General features: G+C 40.5%; 1 protein-coding gene across 1 annotated transcript in view; it reads right to left on the reverse strand.

Moving 5' to 3' along the window:
- Positions 1 to 808: 808 nt before the first annotated feature.
- PRKAR2A (protein kinase cAMP-dependent type II regulatory subunit alpha) overlaps positions 809 to 16,248 on the reverse strand; it is a 154,247-nt gene continuing 138,807 nt past the window's right edge. The window contains exons 8-11 of the mRNA XM_075005326.1: positions 14,527 to 14,601; positions 6,790 to 6,855; positions 5,649 to 5,787; positions 809 to 4,941 (exon numbers count right to left, since the gene is read on the reverse strand). Coding sequence (XP_074861427.1) covers positions 4,808 to 4,941; positions 5,649 to 5,787; positions 6,790 to 6,855; positions 14,527 to 14,601 — 414 coding nt within the window. The 3' untranslated portion in view covers positions 809 to 4,807. The remainder of the gene's footprint in view (positions 4,942 to 5,648; positions 5,788 to 6,789; positions 6,856 to 14,526; positions 14,602 to 16,248) is intronic.

Genomic DNA, 16,248 nt, shown 5'->3' on the forward strand with positions numbered 1-16,248 from the left:
GGCACAGCTGTCTACTATATCGGGGGTCGTAAACCCCTGCACCCGTGCCAAGAGTGGCAGGTGAGCCAGTTTTCATCGGCATGCAGGACTCAAAGCCAGGCTGCCTGTGGATTAACAGAAGACCAGCTAATGCTTCCAACCACCACCTAAATAAATAAAGATGCTTTACCATTTATGAATGAAGATGTTGTAAGTAGGACTATTAGTAACTTTAAGAAGTCACTACACAGAGGTCAAAAGGTCAAATTTCAGCACACACACACCCCCACCACCCCCGGGAAAGGTGGCAAACCCCATACCACATATTTCAGAAAGTTTGTGTAGTTATCCCCTCACCTGGGAACATGCACCCCTCCCCTGGCTGTACATGCTGCAGCTCTCACCACAGCCGCTTCCAGCCAGGTAAGAAGAGGGCTGACGTAGTTCTCTCGCCCTGAGGCAGACTGCTTACTGAACCCCTCATCCCCAACCCCACCCCACAGCAGTCAAATAAAGAAAAGCAAAACTTATTTAAGGACACAATACCAGATAAATCTTCTAGTATACACATAAAAGCGTAATCTTAGTTCTTCCATAGGGTTGTCTTACCAAATAGCAAAATTCTATGGGCAGGGAATTTTATGACTAGTTTTACCATGTCAGGGAGAGGATACCATTTTCAGCAGAACACTGTGAATACTAACCACGGTATCACCAATATTCCTCCAAGTAATTTAGCTTCCTCCTTTGGCACTAGACAAACAGCCTCTTCATTACATAAATGCTGTGGGAGGCATCTGGAATGAGTTAATAAAACACACACACAGGATTGTACCAGGAGGGCTGGACACGACATGTCAGCATTTTATTAACCAAAAGTGAAGCTGAACCCCAGAATGGTATTTCTTTAAAACCATAAGCTTGTATGGCAGGTATTTTTCTCACTGTCAACCCTATAGTGCAAGAATTGATCTCTCTGCAGTCATTCATCCCTTGAGAATCAAATGCTAGTTGTAAAGTGAGTTAAAATATGGGTCTCCCACTGAATCAATAAAAAACATTTAACTCTATGCGACAGACCAATTTGCAGTACTGACATGGAATTCTCCCAGATGAAAGACCTTTAAAGCACTTGGAGCCTTGAGGTAGCATTTTTATGCAGAATTTAATAATTTGTTGAGTGGAGGAAAATATTGGTAGCATATCTTTAGCTCCAGCCAGGCCAAGTGGATTTCAGTAATTCTTTTATGAGGTTAGTGGCTTTCTTTTGCATCTTTAAATACTGATGTAATGCTATAGCCTGTAAAGAGAGAAACCACAAGGAAGGCCTCTAGAAATCAGATGGTTGAAATGACTGAAAACAGAAACAATAACAACAAAAAGTAACTGGTGTGGAAAAACCCCCAAAAATTTGTATTTTGGCAAGACTGGTTTACAAATACATGTCAAGAACCAGAGTCCCAACATTAGCTAACTGAAAAAGAAAGAGGATGGAAGGAGACATTCAAAGGGATTCCCCTCCCCCCCAGCCCGGGTGCAATACTGCACTTTGTTGTTTGTTTTTTTTTTTTTCTTTAAAAAGAAACAGCTTTGCTGTGACGTTAAACAGAAATGCCAGGACACTTGACCACTGAAAGCTCCTCTCACTGACTTCACAACAATCACAAGCAGAGAATTGGAAATAAGACAGATACATCTCTAAATCTCAAGTACCCCATCCTCTTACCCACTTTGCTGCTGAGTTCTCTTATTAAACTAGCGCTCTCTCCACTAACAAATGCTGAGAATCCATGGCAGATTTACTGAACACACAGCAATACCTGCAGAGAAACTCACACTCCATTAGAGGCATTAAAACAAAAGTGATAAAAAGTCAGTGACTGAAGTAAGACGGATGTTGTGTTACAGCCAAATCACTTTTATTAGCCAATGTCTCAAAGCCAGGTCTGTCTCGCTACTTTCAAGCATTCTGATTTTGTCCTTTATTTATACTGTGGCTGGCTAGTCAAGGGTATAGTGAGCAACACTCCATGGGACACCTCTCCTTATCTTCCTGGCCCCAAGCCCCAAAACACTACAAAGCAAATTGGTTAAAATAAACCAGACCAGCCAGGCAAATCCCAAATTATGCACTTTAAACTGATGACCCCCGCACCATCTGCCCTTAGAGGTTCACGCCTCTCTTCAAAGTTAAATTGCTCACTTGCATTATACTATAAAGCCCCATTGAACAATGGGTGCGATGTGCTGTGTGATAATGACACTATACTTTGTGCAGGGAGCAGAGAGATGGGCAAAATTTTGCAAGTCTGTTTTTCCTCTTGTGGGACCTTTAAATTTCTGAGTCCATGGCCTCCTGTTCCCTGCATCTATCTAATCCTGTCTCAGTTTCCTTCCTCTACCTTCCACATCTATTACAGTCACTCCATGCAGAATTTCCTTAAGACCCTAAGGGGTACCCAGTAGACTTTGCTGTCTTTTGGTCAAAAGATTCAGCAAAGTTTACAAGGTTTGCATATTTTGAGGCACAGAGTCCTACACTGCAGGGAACAATGTTGTACGTCTAGTCCAAAAGGCTGCAGTCCAGTGAATACAAGACAGGAACATTTGAGGAAGTGTTCATATGGGAAGTACAAAGCTGGTTCAGGATATTTATTCAGAGATATCTTCTAATTCACGTGACAGCTTAAACTGTACCAAAAAGCCCAAAACAAACAAAACAAAGAAAAAACCCAAACAAAAACAAAAAAAAACCCCACCTCAGATGGGTTTGGAGACCAGCTTGTGTCTGGATTGCCTGGGAAATCCAAAACTGGCCTGGCTTGGGAGCCTAACTCTCCTTTTAAATCCTAATCTCTCAAGTACCAGCATTAGGACCTTCGAATTATACATATATTTTTTAAATTCTACAATTAAAAAGAATGACTTGAGTGTCTTTGGTGTTAAACCTCAAAAGTAAGAATGAAATTCCAGTTCCTGCTGGTTTTTTGGCCTTTCAAAACTGAACTTTTATAGTAAAATAGGGAAAACACATTGTGCTAAGAATCAAGTCAGTAAAAGAAGAGCAACTAGATAACAGCATCAGGGCTGGCACACTGTGTTCAGTGGTATTCCTTACAAACCAGTCCATCATCTGAAAGTGTGATGCAATTTACCATTGCCAGAAAACATCAATACAGATTCAACCTGATATGAATCTCACTTTACAGAGCAGTGCAAAAGTGAGGGTTTGCACCAGGCTGGGAAAATATTACAGTCTAGAAGCCAACTCAGTTTTGTAGCTGTGCACTTTCCACTTGGCAGAGGGAATTTCTAGAATGCTAACAAGCAGGAACTCAGAACTGTAGTATTTTCTCTCCCGTTGCTCACGTGTCATAAAATTTAAATAGCAGGCTTGATTCTACCCATCAATCTGCAATTAAAACTTCATCTCAGAAACACATGGGTAAGTTTCTTATAAATTTAGAAAACTGAAAATTGAAAGGGAACCACTAGACTTAATGGCTACAAATTCAATGCATTTTCTTTATATATTTTATTTTATATCATAAAAAGGGTCCCCCTCTTAAAGTCTGAGTCTCATTTAGATAGTACTCTGATAAAATCTCAGCAGGATGTGCCTTCAATAGATCTACAGAAATAGAAATCTCCCTAATAAATGCTGCAGATTTAACAGATAAATATCTAACTGAATTATTACCAAAAGAAAAGACCACTCCAAACATACCAACTGCCTAGTTAGCAAAGGCATTTGCTTCATGAATTCAAATGTTGCTAATTTTTAAATGATTTAACATTGGACTTGGCATTTGGAAGTGTCTAATCAAGTTACAAAATATTGGAATTGAGGGGAGCTGCTTGAGTACATAAATATTGTTTGCATTACAAAAAATTCACCTCCTTAAAAAGAGTTTTAAAACTGATCTAGCCAACAGCAACGGCCTGCGAAATCTAACAGTATAAATGGTGTTAAAGCAGGAGAGAATCATGTGCTGCAACATCTTAGTAAAATCCGCCCAGTTTAAGAAACGGAGAGCAAGTTTATGGGGATAATATAACTATGGCACCTTCAGGCTGCTGGAGCAGTTGGACCACTATCAAACTCTCTGCATAGGTTTGGTAGGACAAAACAATTCTTTTTGCTGCTCAGAAAATGTTCAGAGGTCATTCTTCATTTTCCACATTTCAGTATGGAGCAGCTGTTTCTTGTGCCCCCAGCTTTGTTCAGTTTTATTACACAACTGCAGTACCTGCAGCTTTCAGCAGATGGCAGGAACACCTCAGTGCCAACTTATTCAATGCCTCTGATAATTTCAAGTCCCCTTGATATATTTGACAGCAAACCCAAATGCTACAGTTATGGTTTTTGACATTGTCAAGGATGCATCAAAGGAAGATATTAAGAGACTGTAAGGAGAAGGCTGCTCCCTGGAGGAAGATCAGCAGCCTGCCATTAAAGATCTGCTCTGAAGACTTACCACAACAATAACATGAAAAAGAAAAAGAAGGTTCTGTATCTTTTACACTTTGGGTTTCACATTAGGCACTTAAATTGTTGGAGAGACATGCCATTCTGAGCCAAACAAGTGAGGGAAGGGTTAGAATCATCTTTAAGCTAAGCCTAATAATGACATATCAGCAGCAAAGTGGAGGCATGGAGTGAACCTCTCCCCATCCATCTGTGCTGAGATTTATTTATGGTTTCTAAAATGCCCAAGAAGACAGCAGCAGTAACTGTTCTGTAGTGTCCATTTTTCCTTATGTGTTGTGGTGCTGATAGGAGGCTCTTCTGTGTCTTGAACTGAGAAGGCACTAAGGTACCCTGTGCCTAATTCCCTGGATCAAACAGGTCCATGCTTGAACCAAACATTGCCACCAGCTGCTCCTCATAATGTGTTATATTCCTCTTCATAATGTCCATGCAGGGGCCAAGCAGCCTCTCGAACGCTTGCACATCCATGACTATACAGAAACAAACAGAAGAGGGAAAACAAATAAAGAGCCACCCTCCAAAATAAATCAATAATCCAATCCCAATTACTTTGTAAATTCATGTAACTTATGTCCAGCCATTATGGTGCTGATGTTTCAGTGGTAGCCACACCCTCGCAAGTCAAACTTCTGGTTTTACAAAGGTGTCATGCTGAGCCATCAGACTAATAAAAATAGCTATCAGATCCCGGGATAAATCCAGAAACCAAATGAAAAAATATATGGCTGCAACACAAGCATGACTGAAAAATATGAATGCCATGTGTAACGAACATCTTTAAAGGGAAGGAACTCAAGCTGAATGGAGGTCGTGCTTTTATGCTACCTGCTGCAGATACACACTTGATTGTTTATAATCAAGTTATAAGTCAAGTTTCCTGTTGTGGAAAGATGAAGGCCAGACACATAGCGGAAGTAAAGTACTTAGTCTCCAATCAAAAGAGAGATGGTAGAGAAGCAAGATGAAGGAAATTATGTTTCTCAGATTGAAAGGCTGAAGGTCCCTTACAGACTAAACCTTTGGCCTTGACTAAAGAATAGGCAATCCAGCTTGGATGCCAGTCAAGCTCTACACGGCTGTACAACTGAATGGAATAGCGCAGATGACATGAAGTGACTGGGCACTGACTAAAGGCATCTACTGCACAGATATACCTAGCAGCACCAAGTACCCTTACCTAAACACTTGACGTCCCCAACAGCGTAGGCAGAGGCTGCTCTGGGTTTGTTGGTAACAAGTGCAAGCTCTCCAAAATACTGTCCTTTGTGACATCGAGCAATCTCCACTTCCTGGTTAGCATCCTTACTTGTCATAGTCTGTGCCAGAAACAGAAGACAACTTGAAGTGAATATTTTAATTATTATATAGTGTTAGACCTGGAGGTCTCCCTGAACAGAAGATCACAGCTGGCAGAGGAATGCTTCCATAGTGGTTCAGTATCTTGTGCAAAGGGTCTCCAAACTATTCCCTAACAAAGATTTCAAAGGTAACATACACAAGGTTCTTCACTATAAAAACAGAATCCCATTTTTAGGCAATTTGAAAGCAAGTTTCCAGTTGAAAGTCATCTCAGGAAAGGCAAAGGTTAAAAGTAATACTGTACTTTGAGTGTCTGTTGACTGTCACATACCACAGTCCTCAGTAGGACTTAAGTATGGAAGAGAACATCATGGCAATATGCACAAGGAAGCAAAGAATTTCTCACGCAGACATGCATCGTCTTTGCAACTGCTAGAAGCCACTCGGGTGGCTATACAGCCTGTCTTGCTTCAATGGAAATAATAACTATCCAGTCTTAAAATAATCTGAGGGTTAGTCTGTTGTATAGCACAGCCCTTTTCTTAAGGACGTCAATCAGGTCAGGAATCTATCTAGCCCACTGTCCTGTCTAACCCTACCAGTACCACGTGTCACAGAAAGATGTAAATAACTTCCAGGAATCAGTTTTAAACTAGCGTGTCTTCAGTTTCATTCATGACCCCTTGATCTCTTCTTGGGGAGGATATTTTTCTGTTTCTCATCTAGAACAGAGTAATAACACGAGCTGATTCAAATTTTTTCCTGTACATGCACCTTTTCACTCTTTTGTAGTCTTTATTCATCTGCATAATGGTGTCGTCTGCTGGTTTTTTCGGTTCACTCCTTTTCCCAGTGCATTGATAAATATATTAACCATCACTGATTCTACTATGGAGCCACGCTACACCTCTCTATTATCCTTTGGCTATAGTGAAAACTGACCTTTTTGTTTCCTGTCATTTAGTTTCCAAACAACAGTAGCACTTGGCTTCTGACCCCATAAATGTATTTGAACTCACCTTGCTTTTAATCAAGATTTTTACTTCGCCAGACTCTACAATGTAAAAGCTGTCTGCTTTATCACCCTATAAAGAGAAAAGATAAGAATTAACATGCCATCCTATTTTAAGATGCAGAAATTATATTCAAAATGTTCACACTATACAGGGCTTAGCATTAAATTGTGCTCAAGCTGACTATTTGCTGCAGTGAATAATACAGGAAGTGGACTAAATTTGGCTTATGCCATAACTGAAAAGGGGTAGGTGGTGACAAGTCTGAGGAGAGTGCACCTACTGATATCCAAAAGGCGAACAATACCACAAACAAGGAAGGTTTTAAAAAACGGGCGTGAAACACAAGGAAAATAAATTGATAGGAAGTTGAACAGGGAAACATTCATCAAGGAATGCACATGTACTACTAAGAAAACAAAGACACAGTGATAACTAGAGGAATGAAAAGAAATATGAAATAGTTCTAGAAGTCTGTCAGAAAAAAAGACAGGAATACAATACAGACTCTCTGGAACAGAACAAAGGGGAACAAGTACAGAAAATACCAGAAGAGCGAACACTGCAAGGAGCTACTTCTGCTCAACTTGCAGTAAAAAAAACCCTCTGCAGAAAGCAATCCAGTTATTTGAGACAGCAAATGGGCAAACAAAGCCTGTGAAATATCTGGCAAAACTACAGCAGATTCGGATGAAATGCGTCATATAGTTTTTAACAAAACTAGCAAAGGAAGGCTTAGACCTCTGTAAACAAGTTTCAGCGAGTCACGGGAGACACACTAGCTGTCTAGAAAATACCAAACATGGTAGCAACTATTTCTCCAAAGGCCAATCGGAGGAAAGAACCAGGAAACTGCCAGCTAATTAATCTAATACATTAGGGCGGACACTAATAGGAGTCCAATACACCAACTTTTGAGAAAAAGATGTCTAAAAACTAATAATAAGATAAAACTAAGTCATGTGAACAAATCTGACAGCTTTTATGGGATTAGTGGTGTATCTGAGATTGAATGGATGGGTATATTGAGATATCAATAATAAATTAAATACAGAGCCAAAAATGGATAGAGAGGTTCCAACCTTGCTTATGAACCATGTGGGTATCAATGTAACACTACACAATGGAACTTTTTTCCAATATTTTAAAGCAGCTAGGAAATTGCACACAAAGCTTATGTTAAAAGAACATTAGGGATGCAAAGTCAAGCACTTGAGGTTAGGAAAAAAGAAAGCTGTGTGGGCAAACTTAAGTTCAGCCCATTTGAGCACATGCTTTCAGATGAGGTCTTAGATTACATGATCACATACTACACTTTCCACAGATCCTGCCTCAATCAGCGTATGGGCCCATCTGTTCAGAGGGCAAGGGCAAGTTGTCTAGTGAAGGAGCCTGTCTGCAGAACTTCTGGCTCATTTGTCACAGGACTGTTGTGAACAAAACAGGGCACTGCAGGAAGAGAAAGGAGGCACTCTCATTTCACGCAGCTCAGCGCTGCTCTAAAGAATTGCATTCTATCCCTGCTTTTGTTCTTATGCAACACTAGTCAAGTCACTTAAACCAACCATTTCATAGGTGGTCACAGTGTGTTCCTGATTTTCTGGGTGCCTAACTTGAGATTCTGGACTCTGATTTGCAGAAACATGGAGTGCTTACACCTGCAACTGAGATAATTTAGAAACATGTTTTGAACATATGAAGTGATATATAATGTTAAGTGTCATCAGAAATCAGGTTCTAAGTTTCTGAGACTGGAGAACCAAAATTAGTGAACATGTGACCTATATTCTTTCTATGCCTTTGTTCCCACCTGTGAAATGGAGAAAATATTCTCCCCCACCCCCAATTCCTTCTCATATCATCATCATCATCAATAACCGTGGGCTCAGCACCCGTTGGTGTCCAATGCCTCTCTCACTATTTCCTTCCATCTTTCCCTGTCCGGTGCGGAGTGGCTTAGTTTCTGTAGACTAGCTGCACACCAATCTACTATATCATCTATCCGTTCTCTGTGGGGTCTGCCTCTCCTATTCGAACCACCCATTATACTGAATACCAGGATCTTGATTTTTCGTTCATTGTTCATTATGCAAATACGCTCAAATAGTTATAGCTTCCGCTATATAACCTTCTGCAGCAGGTTCTCTTTCGGCTGTATCTTTCTAAGTAATTCCTCATTGGTGACCTTCTGCATCCATCCTATTCTCAGAATCTTTCTATAACAACTCCTTTCAAACACCAATATTCTTCTTTTCAAATCTTTCATTATCACCCATGTCTCACATCCGTACAACATGCCGCTGAATACACAAGTTTCCAAGACGCTCAGCTTCATTCTTAAGCTAACTGCTTTGCTTTTCCAGATCTTATCCATCACTTTCAAACTCACTCTTGCTTTCGCTATTCTAGTCACTATTTCCTTCTTACAGTCTAGATCATACATTATGTTGCTCCCCAGGTATGTGAACTTCTCTACATTTTGTAGTTCAATACCATAAATACTGATCTTCCTTCCTACTTCCTTATCTCCAAATATCATTGTTTTTGTTTTCTCGATGTTCATAATCAGTCTGTACCACTTCCCTTGTTTAACACTTCCACCGTTTTCGCTAGCTTCTCCTCATCTTCCTCAATGATAACTATATCATCTGCGAACCTCAAGTTGTTAATTCTTTTTCCATGCACAGATACCCTTTCTACCTCTTCCTTGACCTTGTCCATCGCTCTCTCCAGGTGTGCAATGAAGATACTTGGCAATATTGGATCTCCTTGTCTCATACCTCTACTGTTTTAAACCAACTTCCTAACTCCCCACATGTTCTCACCGCTGCCTCCGCATTGTCATTGATATCCTTCAACAACCGTATTAGTCTGCTATCCACTCCGAATGACTCCATCACCACCCAAGTCACTTTCTGATCTATACTGTCAAATGCCTTTTGAAAAATTGATGAAGCAAGTGTATATATTCTTGTTCTTTCGTCAAGCTTTTTCTGCTATCAGTCTCAGTGTTAGTATCTGCTGTATGGTACTTCTATTTTTTTCTGAACCCCGCTTGCTCGTCTGCTATATGTTCTTCTATCTGTGATCTTAGTCTCTCAGATAGTATCATCATCAGCACCTTGTCTAGATGAATTGTTAGGGTAATCATTCTGTAGTTCTTGCACTCCAACGTACTTCCTTTCTTGGGTATTGTCACTAGGACAGATCTTGTCCATTTCTTAGGCGCCTTTCCTTCTTTCCATGCTATATTACATAGTCGGTGTATTTCCTGAATCATGCTTTCTCCGCTGCATTTGATCGTCACTCCCATGATCTTGTTTCCAGGGCTCTTGTTGTTCTTTAGTCGTTTCACTGCTTTTTCTACTTCCTCTGTCGAAATGTTGGTCTTGCTCTCGATGCTCGGGGGAGATAATCTCTTTCAGTTCTTCAATCAGTTGCTCTCAGACACTCGGGTCCAACTGTGCTTTGTATAGGTTGGTGCAATATCTTGTCCATTGCTGCACAATCTTCTCCCTGTTCACAAGCACTTCTTTGTTCTCATCTTTGATCGCCATCTGCTTTGGTTGCCATTTCCTATTAATATTCCTAATAGTCTTATACACCTCCCTGGTCTTACATTTGCCGTAGTACCTCTCTATATCTTCACATTGTTCCTCTAACCATTTCTCCTTATCCTTTCTGGCTGCTTGCCTTACCTCATTGCATTTCACCCTAAATTGCTGTTCTGCCATCGCAGAGACATCTCTTTTGATCTTCAACACTCTCTTTCTTGAGCCAATGTCAGTGTCTCCTGGGTAATCCACTTCTTATTGATCTTTTCTTCTTCTGGAACAGTCTGCTCAATTGCCTCTTCTATAGTGATGGCTATCCCTGCAACTCTTATCTAGGTCTTTCTCTGTGGTGATATTCTTAACCTTCTCTTCGAGCGCTGCTCTGTATGCATTCCCTGTTTCTTCCTCACATAGCTTCACCACGTCTCTTCTTTTCTTAAACTCTGTCTTACATTTTCTTTTGAGTTTTATCTCGATGTTTGCGATCACTAGGCTGTGGTCTGAGTCTATATCCAGCCCTTGGAAAGTTCGGCACTGCTGTATTGATGTTATCCATCATCTTCTTATCAAAATCATATCTATCATGTTTTTGGACCTCCCGTCATTCGATTGCCACGTCTACTTCCTACAGTCCTTTTGTTGGAATCTCGTGTTGCAGGTCACCATCTTGTGCTCTGTAGCAAACTCTAGTAGTTTCTCACCTCATTCATTTTCTCTATATCCAAACCTTCCCATGACTCTCTCCCAATCTTTGTTATCTGTCCCACCCTTCACATTCCAATCTCCTCTGATGATCAACACACCTTTCTTCAGTATCTTCTCCACCATCTTTTTCAGGTCTTTATAGAATAGCCCAATCTCTTCCTCCGTACTGTCCAACGTGGGCGCATACACCTGAATGACTGAGATGTTGAACGGTTTTGCTTCGCATCTCGCTACCATCATTCTTGCACTCACCGGTGCAAGGTGCACTATAAAAATCAACTCATTAGCATTTGGGAAGCACTTAGATACACTACAGATAAGCACCATAGAAGTGCCCATCACATAATTAATAATTCTGTCCTCTGAGCAGGCTTTAACCACTGACCTGTGAATAAGGCAGGGGCCATGCACTGAACAAGAAAATACTTAAGAGCTGCTTATTAAGTAAGCACTGTCTGCCCTGCACAATGAACAAGGCAGAGTTCCTGTGGAAAAGCTAGTGTGATCCTGTAATTAAAGACCAACTCATCATACATCTATACCAGGGGCTGAATTAAAGTTGCATAGGCTCTCTTAATTCTGGCATGTTGTAACTTTAGTGTGCTTAACTCTGCAAACTATGGGTTTTTTATGTTCTTACTCTTCTGGGTTTTTTTGTTTTAGTGTGTGCAATACATACAGAAATACACTAATATGAAAAATGGACAGAAGGTACTTAAATGGCCAAGAAAAGAGGATGGATCAGAGACATGAACACAACTTATAACTACATTACAAAGAACATAAATGAGAACAGAACGGAACCCTAAGAAATGGTAAGAGAGAGAGAGAAAAATAGTCCAATGCCAAGGCAAGACACATTCTCAATAGACCAGGGGGTCAGCAACCTTTCTGAGGCAGGAAGTTTGACCTTTGGACCTCTATATACAATCCAGTTGCCGGTGACACTTTTTAAAGTCACTCACAGTCCTACTTACAACAGCTTCATGAATAAATAAGTTAAGATGCAGAACTTTACCGTTTAGGTGGTGGTTGGTAGGATTAGCAGGTCTTTTGTTAATCCACAGGTGGCATGGCTTTGAGCAAACTCCCTGCTGCATGGGGAAGGCAGGGTGGAGATGAGCTCCCACCTTGCATGCCGATGAAAATCAGCTCGCATGCACCTGTACCAGTGGTTGCTGACCCCTGCCATAAACTATGATGGTAATGCTCCTGTGTTCTCTCTCCTGGCTGCTTCAGGACAAGTCTCAAAAGTCACTGCCTATCACACTGACCAATGCCTTATTGTTCACTGTCTGCTGCCTCAGGAGAATCCTAAATGTCTCGAGAGGAGAGGGGCATGAACACTAATGTCCTGGAAGAGTCGAACATGACAAGCACTGAAGCCATTAGCATGCATCAACAACTTTGTTGGACTGGTCCTGTGGTTCAGATGTCTGATCAGCACCTCCCAAAACAGATTCTGTTTTCCGAGCTGGAGGAGGGACAGAGGAGCGTTGGGGGCCAGCAGAAGCGATATAAGAACATGCTGAAGGCACACATGAAAAAGTGCAGCATCGGTGTCGACACTTGGAAAAACCTTGCCCAAGGCTGTCCCCAGTGGAGAACTGTAATCCTTGTGGGGGTGATAAAATTTGAGAGGTCCTGCCACAGTGCAGATGGGGACAGGCAGAGAAGAAAACAGCATCAAAAACTGTCCCACGCCCTTCTAATAGCTACTAACACCTGCCCCTTCTGTGATAAGACCTGCGGCTTCAGAATTGGGCTGATTAGCCATCACTGGACTCACAAATAGGGTGACATGAAGACGTCCTACTTGTTACCAAGTGACTGCCAAGAGAGAGCGAAGAGATGTTCACTTGTATTCCATCCATTGTTTCGGTCTTAGGCTTCATTTGTCTGTTCCTGGGGGCAGGGACTGTCTTTTTATTTTATGTTTTACAGCACCTAGCACAACGGGGTCCTGGTTCATGATGCTAACATAATACAAATACAACAGAGACTGAGCAGGCCAAGCAGCTCCTGAGGCCATAGAGATTCTTTCTGTGATCAGATAGTAACACCCTTAGCCAGCCAGTGTTGGTGTTAGGCGTTCAGCTAAGGTCGCTTAAGGTATTATTCAGACAGCTCAAATGTCAGTCCAGTTGTTTGATTTCCCACAAGTTCACAAGCTAAAAGATCTATGCGCCCCATCTATGTTGGAAGAAAATATTTACTTTAAAAGAAACAAGGGTTTTAATGAGGAACTAGACGATGCTAACAACTTTCAAACAGTAACAAAAAGGCAGCAATGTTAGTTTGTATTCTAAAAAAAACAAAACAGCAGTCATGTAGCACTTTAAAAGACTAACAAAATGATTTATGAGGTGATGAGCTTTCATGAGACAGACCCACTTCTTCAGATCTATTGGTAGCTCTGAAGAAGTGGGTCTGTCCCACGAAAGCTCATCACCTTATAAATCATTTTGTTAGTCTTTAAAGCGCTACATGACTGCTGTTTTGTTAAGTTTCAAATACTTGAATGTCTACATTACTCTTAGCTGAATTAGAAAATTACTGGAAAATGATTTTTAAATGTAAGAGGGTGTGAATGGTATTGACATAACTACTAACAGAACATTTTACCAGGTTCTAAATCTGGTCCACAAGTGAAGGCATACAAAGTATTTCATAGCATCAATTCGCTGGGCAGTTTTCTTAGTTCTGTTGTAAGTGCATAATTTGATTCTTGACTGCATCTGATCCCAGAACTGACATCCTTGGGCTTTTTGTTTTTGATTCTCCATTTGCCCAGAGCTTAGTCTTCCCATGACTCCAAACAGGTGTGTTTTTGTCTTGCAAAACAGAGTTGCTATTTGGATGGGATTTAATTGGCTTTGTTTGATTATTAATATGCAAAGAAGTTTCCTGATTCAAAATTATCAGTCCTTCAAAATAATTAAGGTATATCAATGACATTCTAAAGAATCCTCGGTCTGATTTTTTTACTAGTTAAATCCAATTCAATTAGATAATCTCCTTATGGACTAGTTCAAGTTTTATACATATTAATGCTGCTGAATTGTTTTACATTTTGCTAGGAGTCAGATCTAAAATTTGTCAGAGATAGTAAAACTATTTGTCCTCTCTTGTTTCATCTGGCTACACTGTGCATTTAAAACGCGTGTTGTGACTGTCTTAGACCTCTTTGGTACAGGCTGAAAGATGAGGACCTTCATGGGACCCTGTATCAATGGGGATCTTTCCTTAGGTTCTTTCTTTAATAACCCAGATAAGAGTAATCATATACAACTTTTGAAAAAAAATGCTTGTAAGAAATTCACTAGTAAGAAATTAAAGGGGAACTAGGTACTACATCATCCCTACTCATCTTAAATAAGATTAGTAGGAATAAGGGTGTGAACAAGGTCATACTGGATAACCAAAACAATATCTATGATTCTGTGTAATATACAAGGGAGGGGGGAATTCAAAGTCCAAATACCTGAGAAATTATACGCTCTCCATCTCGATACACCTTCTCCCCTATTACATCAACTATCTTCATTCGCTCTGAAGCCTGAAACAGAGAGAAAAGTACATTCCTTTCAGTCTACAGCTGCTCCTGAAGTTCTTAACTCTCCCAATCTGCTATAAATTAACAGGCATGTATAGGTTTCATAAAAGACTTGCCTTTGAATACTGAAAAACATGCATGCCCAGTGAATATGTGCTACATTCCTTCACAGCTTCCAAGAACAGAATACAATATAGGTAAATTCCAATGAAATGCTAAACTTCTTTCAATCCTTGTCTTAATTTCCTATTAATAAGGAAATTTTAACTTTGCATACAATTGGTTCATATGTTTGAGTATTGAAAAAATTAATTTATTTCCTTACATTTCTAACTGAAATTTGAATTCACAAAAAAGTTAAAAGTTAAGTTACAAACTTCCAACCTGTTTTTTTATAATCTTCACTGGGAAAACAAAAACCAAAAACCAGTGTGAAGACTACAGTGTATTTTGGAATTATTACATTTATGTCAGCATATTCTGGTCAAGACACTAATTTTTTCTGGCACCTATTTCCTATATTGGCTTTGAGCATGAGACATGATCAGTGCAGTGCCTCTGCCTCCTTCCTGTTCTATAAACCACATGGCAATCCAACTGAATAACTAGTAATAAAAATTAGGAAAGAATAGACAATCACACACAATTAAAGGAAAAATATTCTGAAAGTGAAATGTTTCCAGTGAATTACTTCTGCCACATTACAAATACACACAAAGGTATTTCCTATTTCTGTTTTCCTTAGAGAGTGATATACAAGTGAAACCTAGTGTCTCACATGTCTTTTATTTTTAAGGGCCCATAAACATGCTCATCTCTCTGCAAGTTCTCCCTGTCCAGAAGAGCATGAAGTCTAACTACAAACACAGCAGACATGAAAAAGTTAAAAAATTAAGTAAACCAATAACTAGCTGAGAGGCACAGGAGGAAAGACAAACACTCCACAGCTAGTTGTGTATGTGCACATCTTGAAGGTTTAGAGGGGATCTGAAGGTGGTGAGGGAGGTGACAAACTCATTTAGGAGTGACAGGTATCAGAGGTCGCCGTGTTAGTCTGTAGCTTCGAGAACAACAAGAAGTCTTGTGGCACTTGATAGACTAACAGATATTTTGGAGCATAAGCCCTTGTGGGCAAAGACCCACTTCATCAGATGCATGAGTGGGGGGCGGTTTCAGAGAGGTATTTAAAGAGTGGAGTCCCAGTAAGAGGGAGGGCCAGAGCTCTGGAATAAGGGCAAACTAGGTATTTTCTTGTTCAGTGTGTGGCCCCTGCCTTATTCATAGGTCATCGGTTAAAGCTCTAGCCCTCCCTCTTACTGCGACTCCACTCTTTAAATACCCCTCTAAAACCACCCCCCCACTCATGCATCTGATGAAGTGGGTCTTTGCCCATGAGAGCTTATGCTCCAAAATATCTGTTAGTCTACAAAGTGCCACAAGACTACTTGTTGTTCTCGTTTAGGAGTGACATTATAAACAAAGGCCAAGAGAATGGCAATGCAGAAAAGGGTATCAAGCCTGGCATCACCTCAGAGCACAGAAAGGAATAGGAAAGGAGTCAGCTCTCAGCTGATGGCAGGCATTGTAGGACAAGCAAGGACAAGAAGTCTGAATCAGATGTGAAGCACAACAGGGAACCAGTGAAGTGAC

Source organism: Carettochelys insculpta, chromosome 11 (genome assembly GCF_033958435.1).
Source record: "Carettochelys insculpta isolate YL-2023 chromosome 11, ASM3395843v1, whole genome shotgun sequence".
In the NCBI taxonomy this organism is placed as follows: domain Eukaryota; kingdom Metazoa; phylum Chordata; order Testudines; family Carettochelyidae; genus Carettochelys; species Carettochelys insculpta.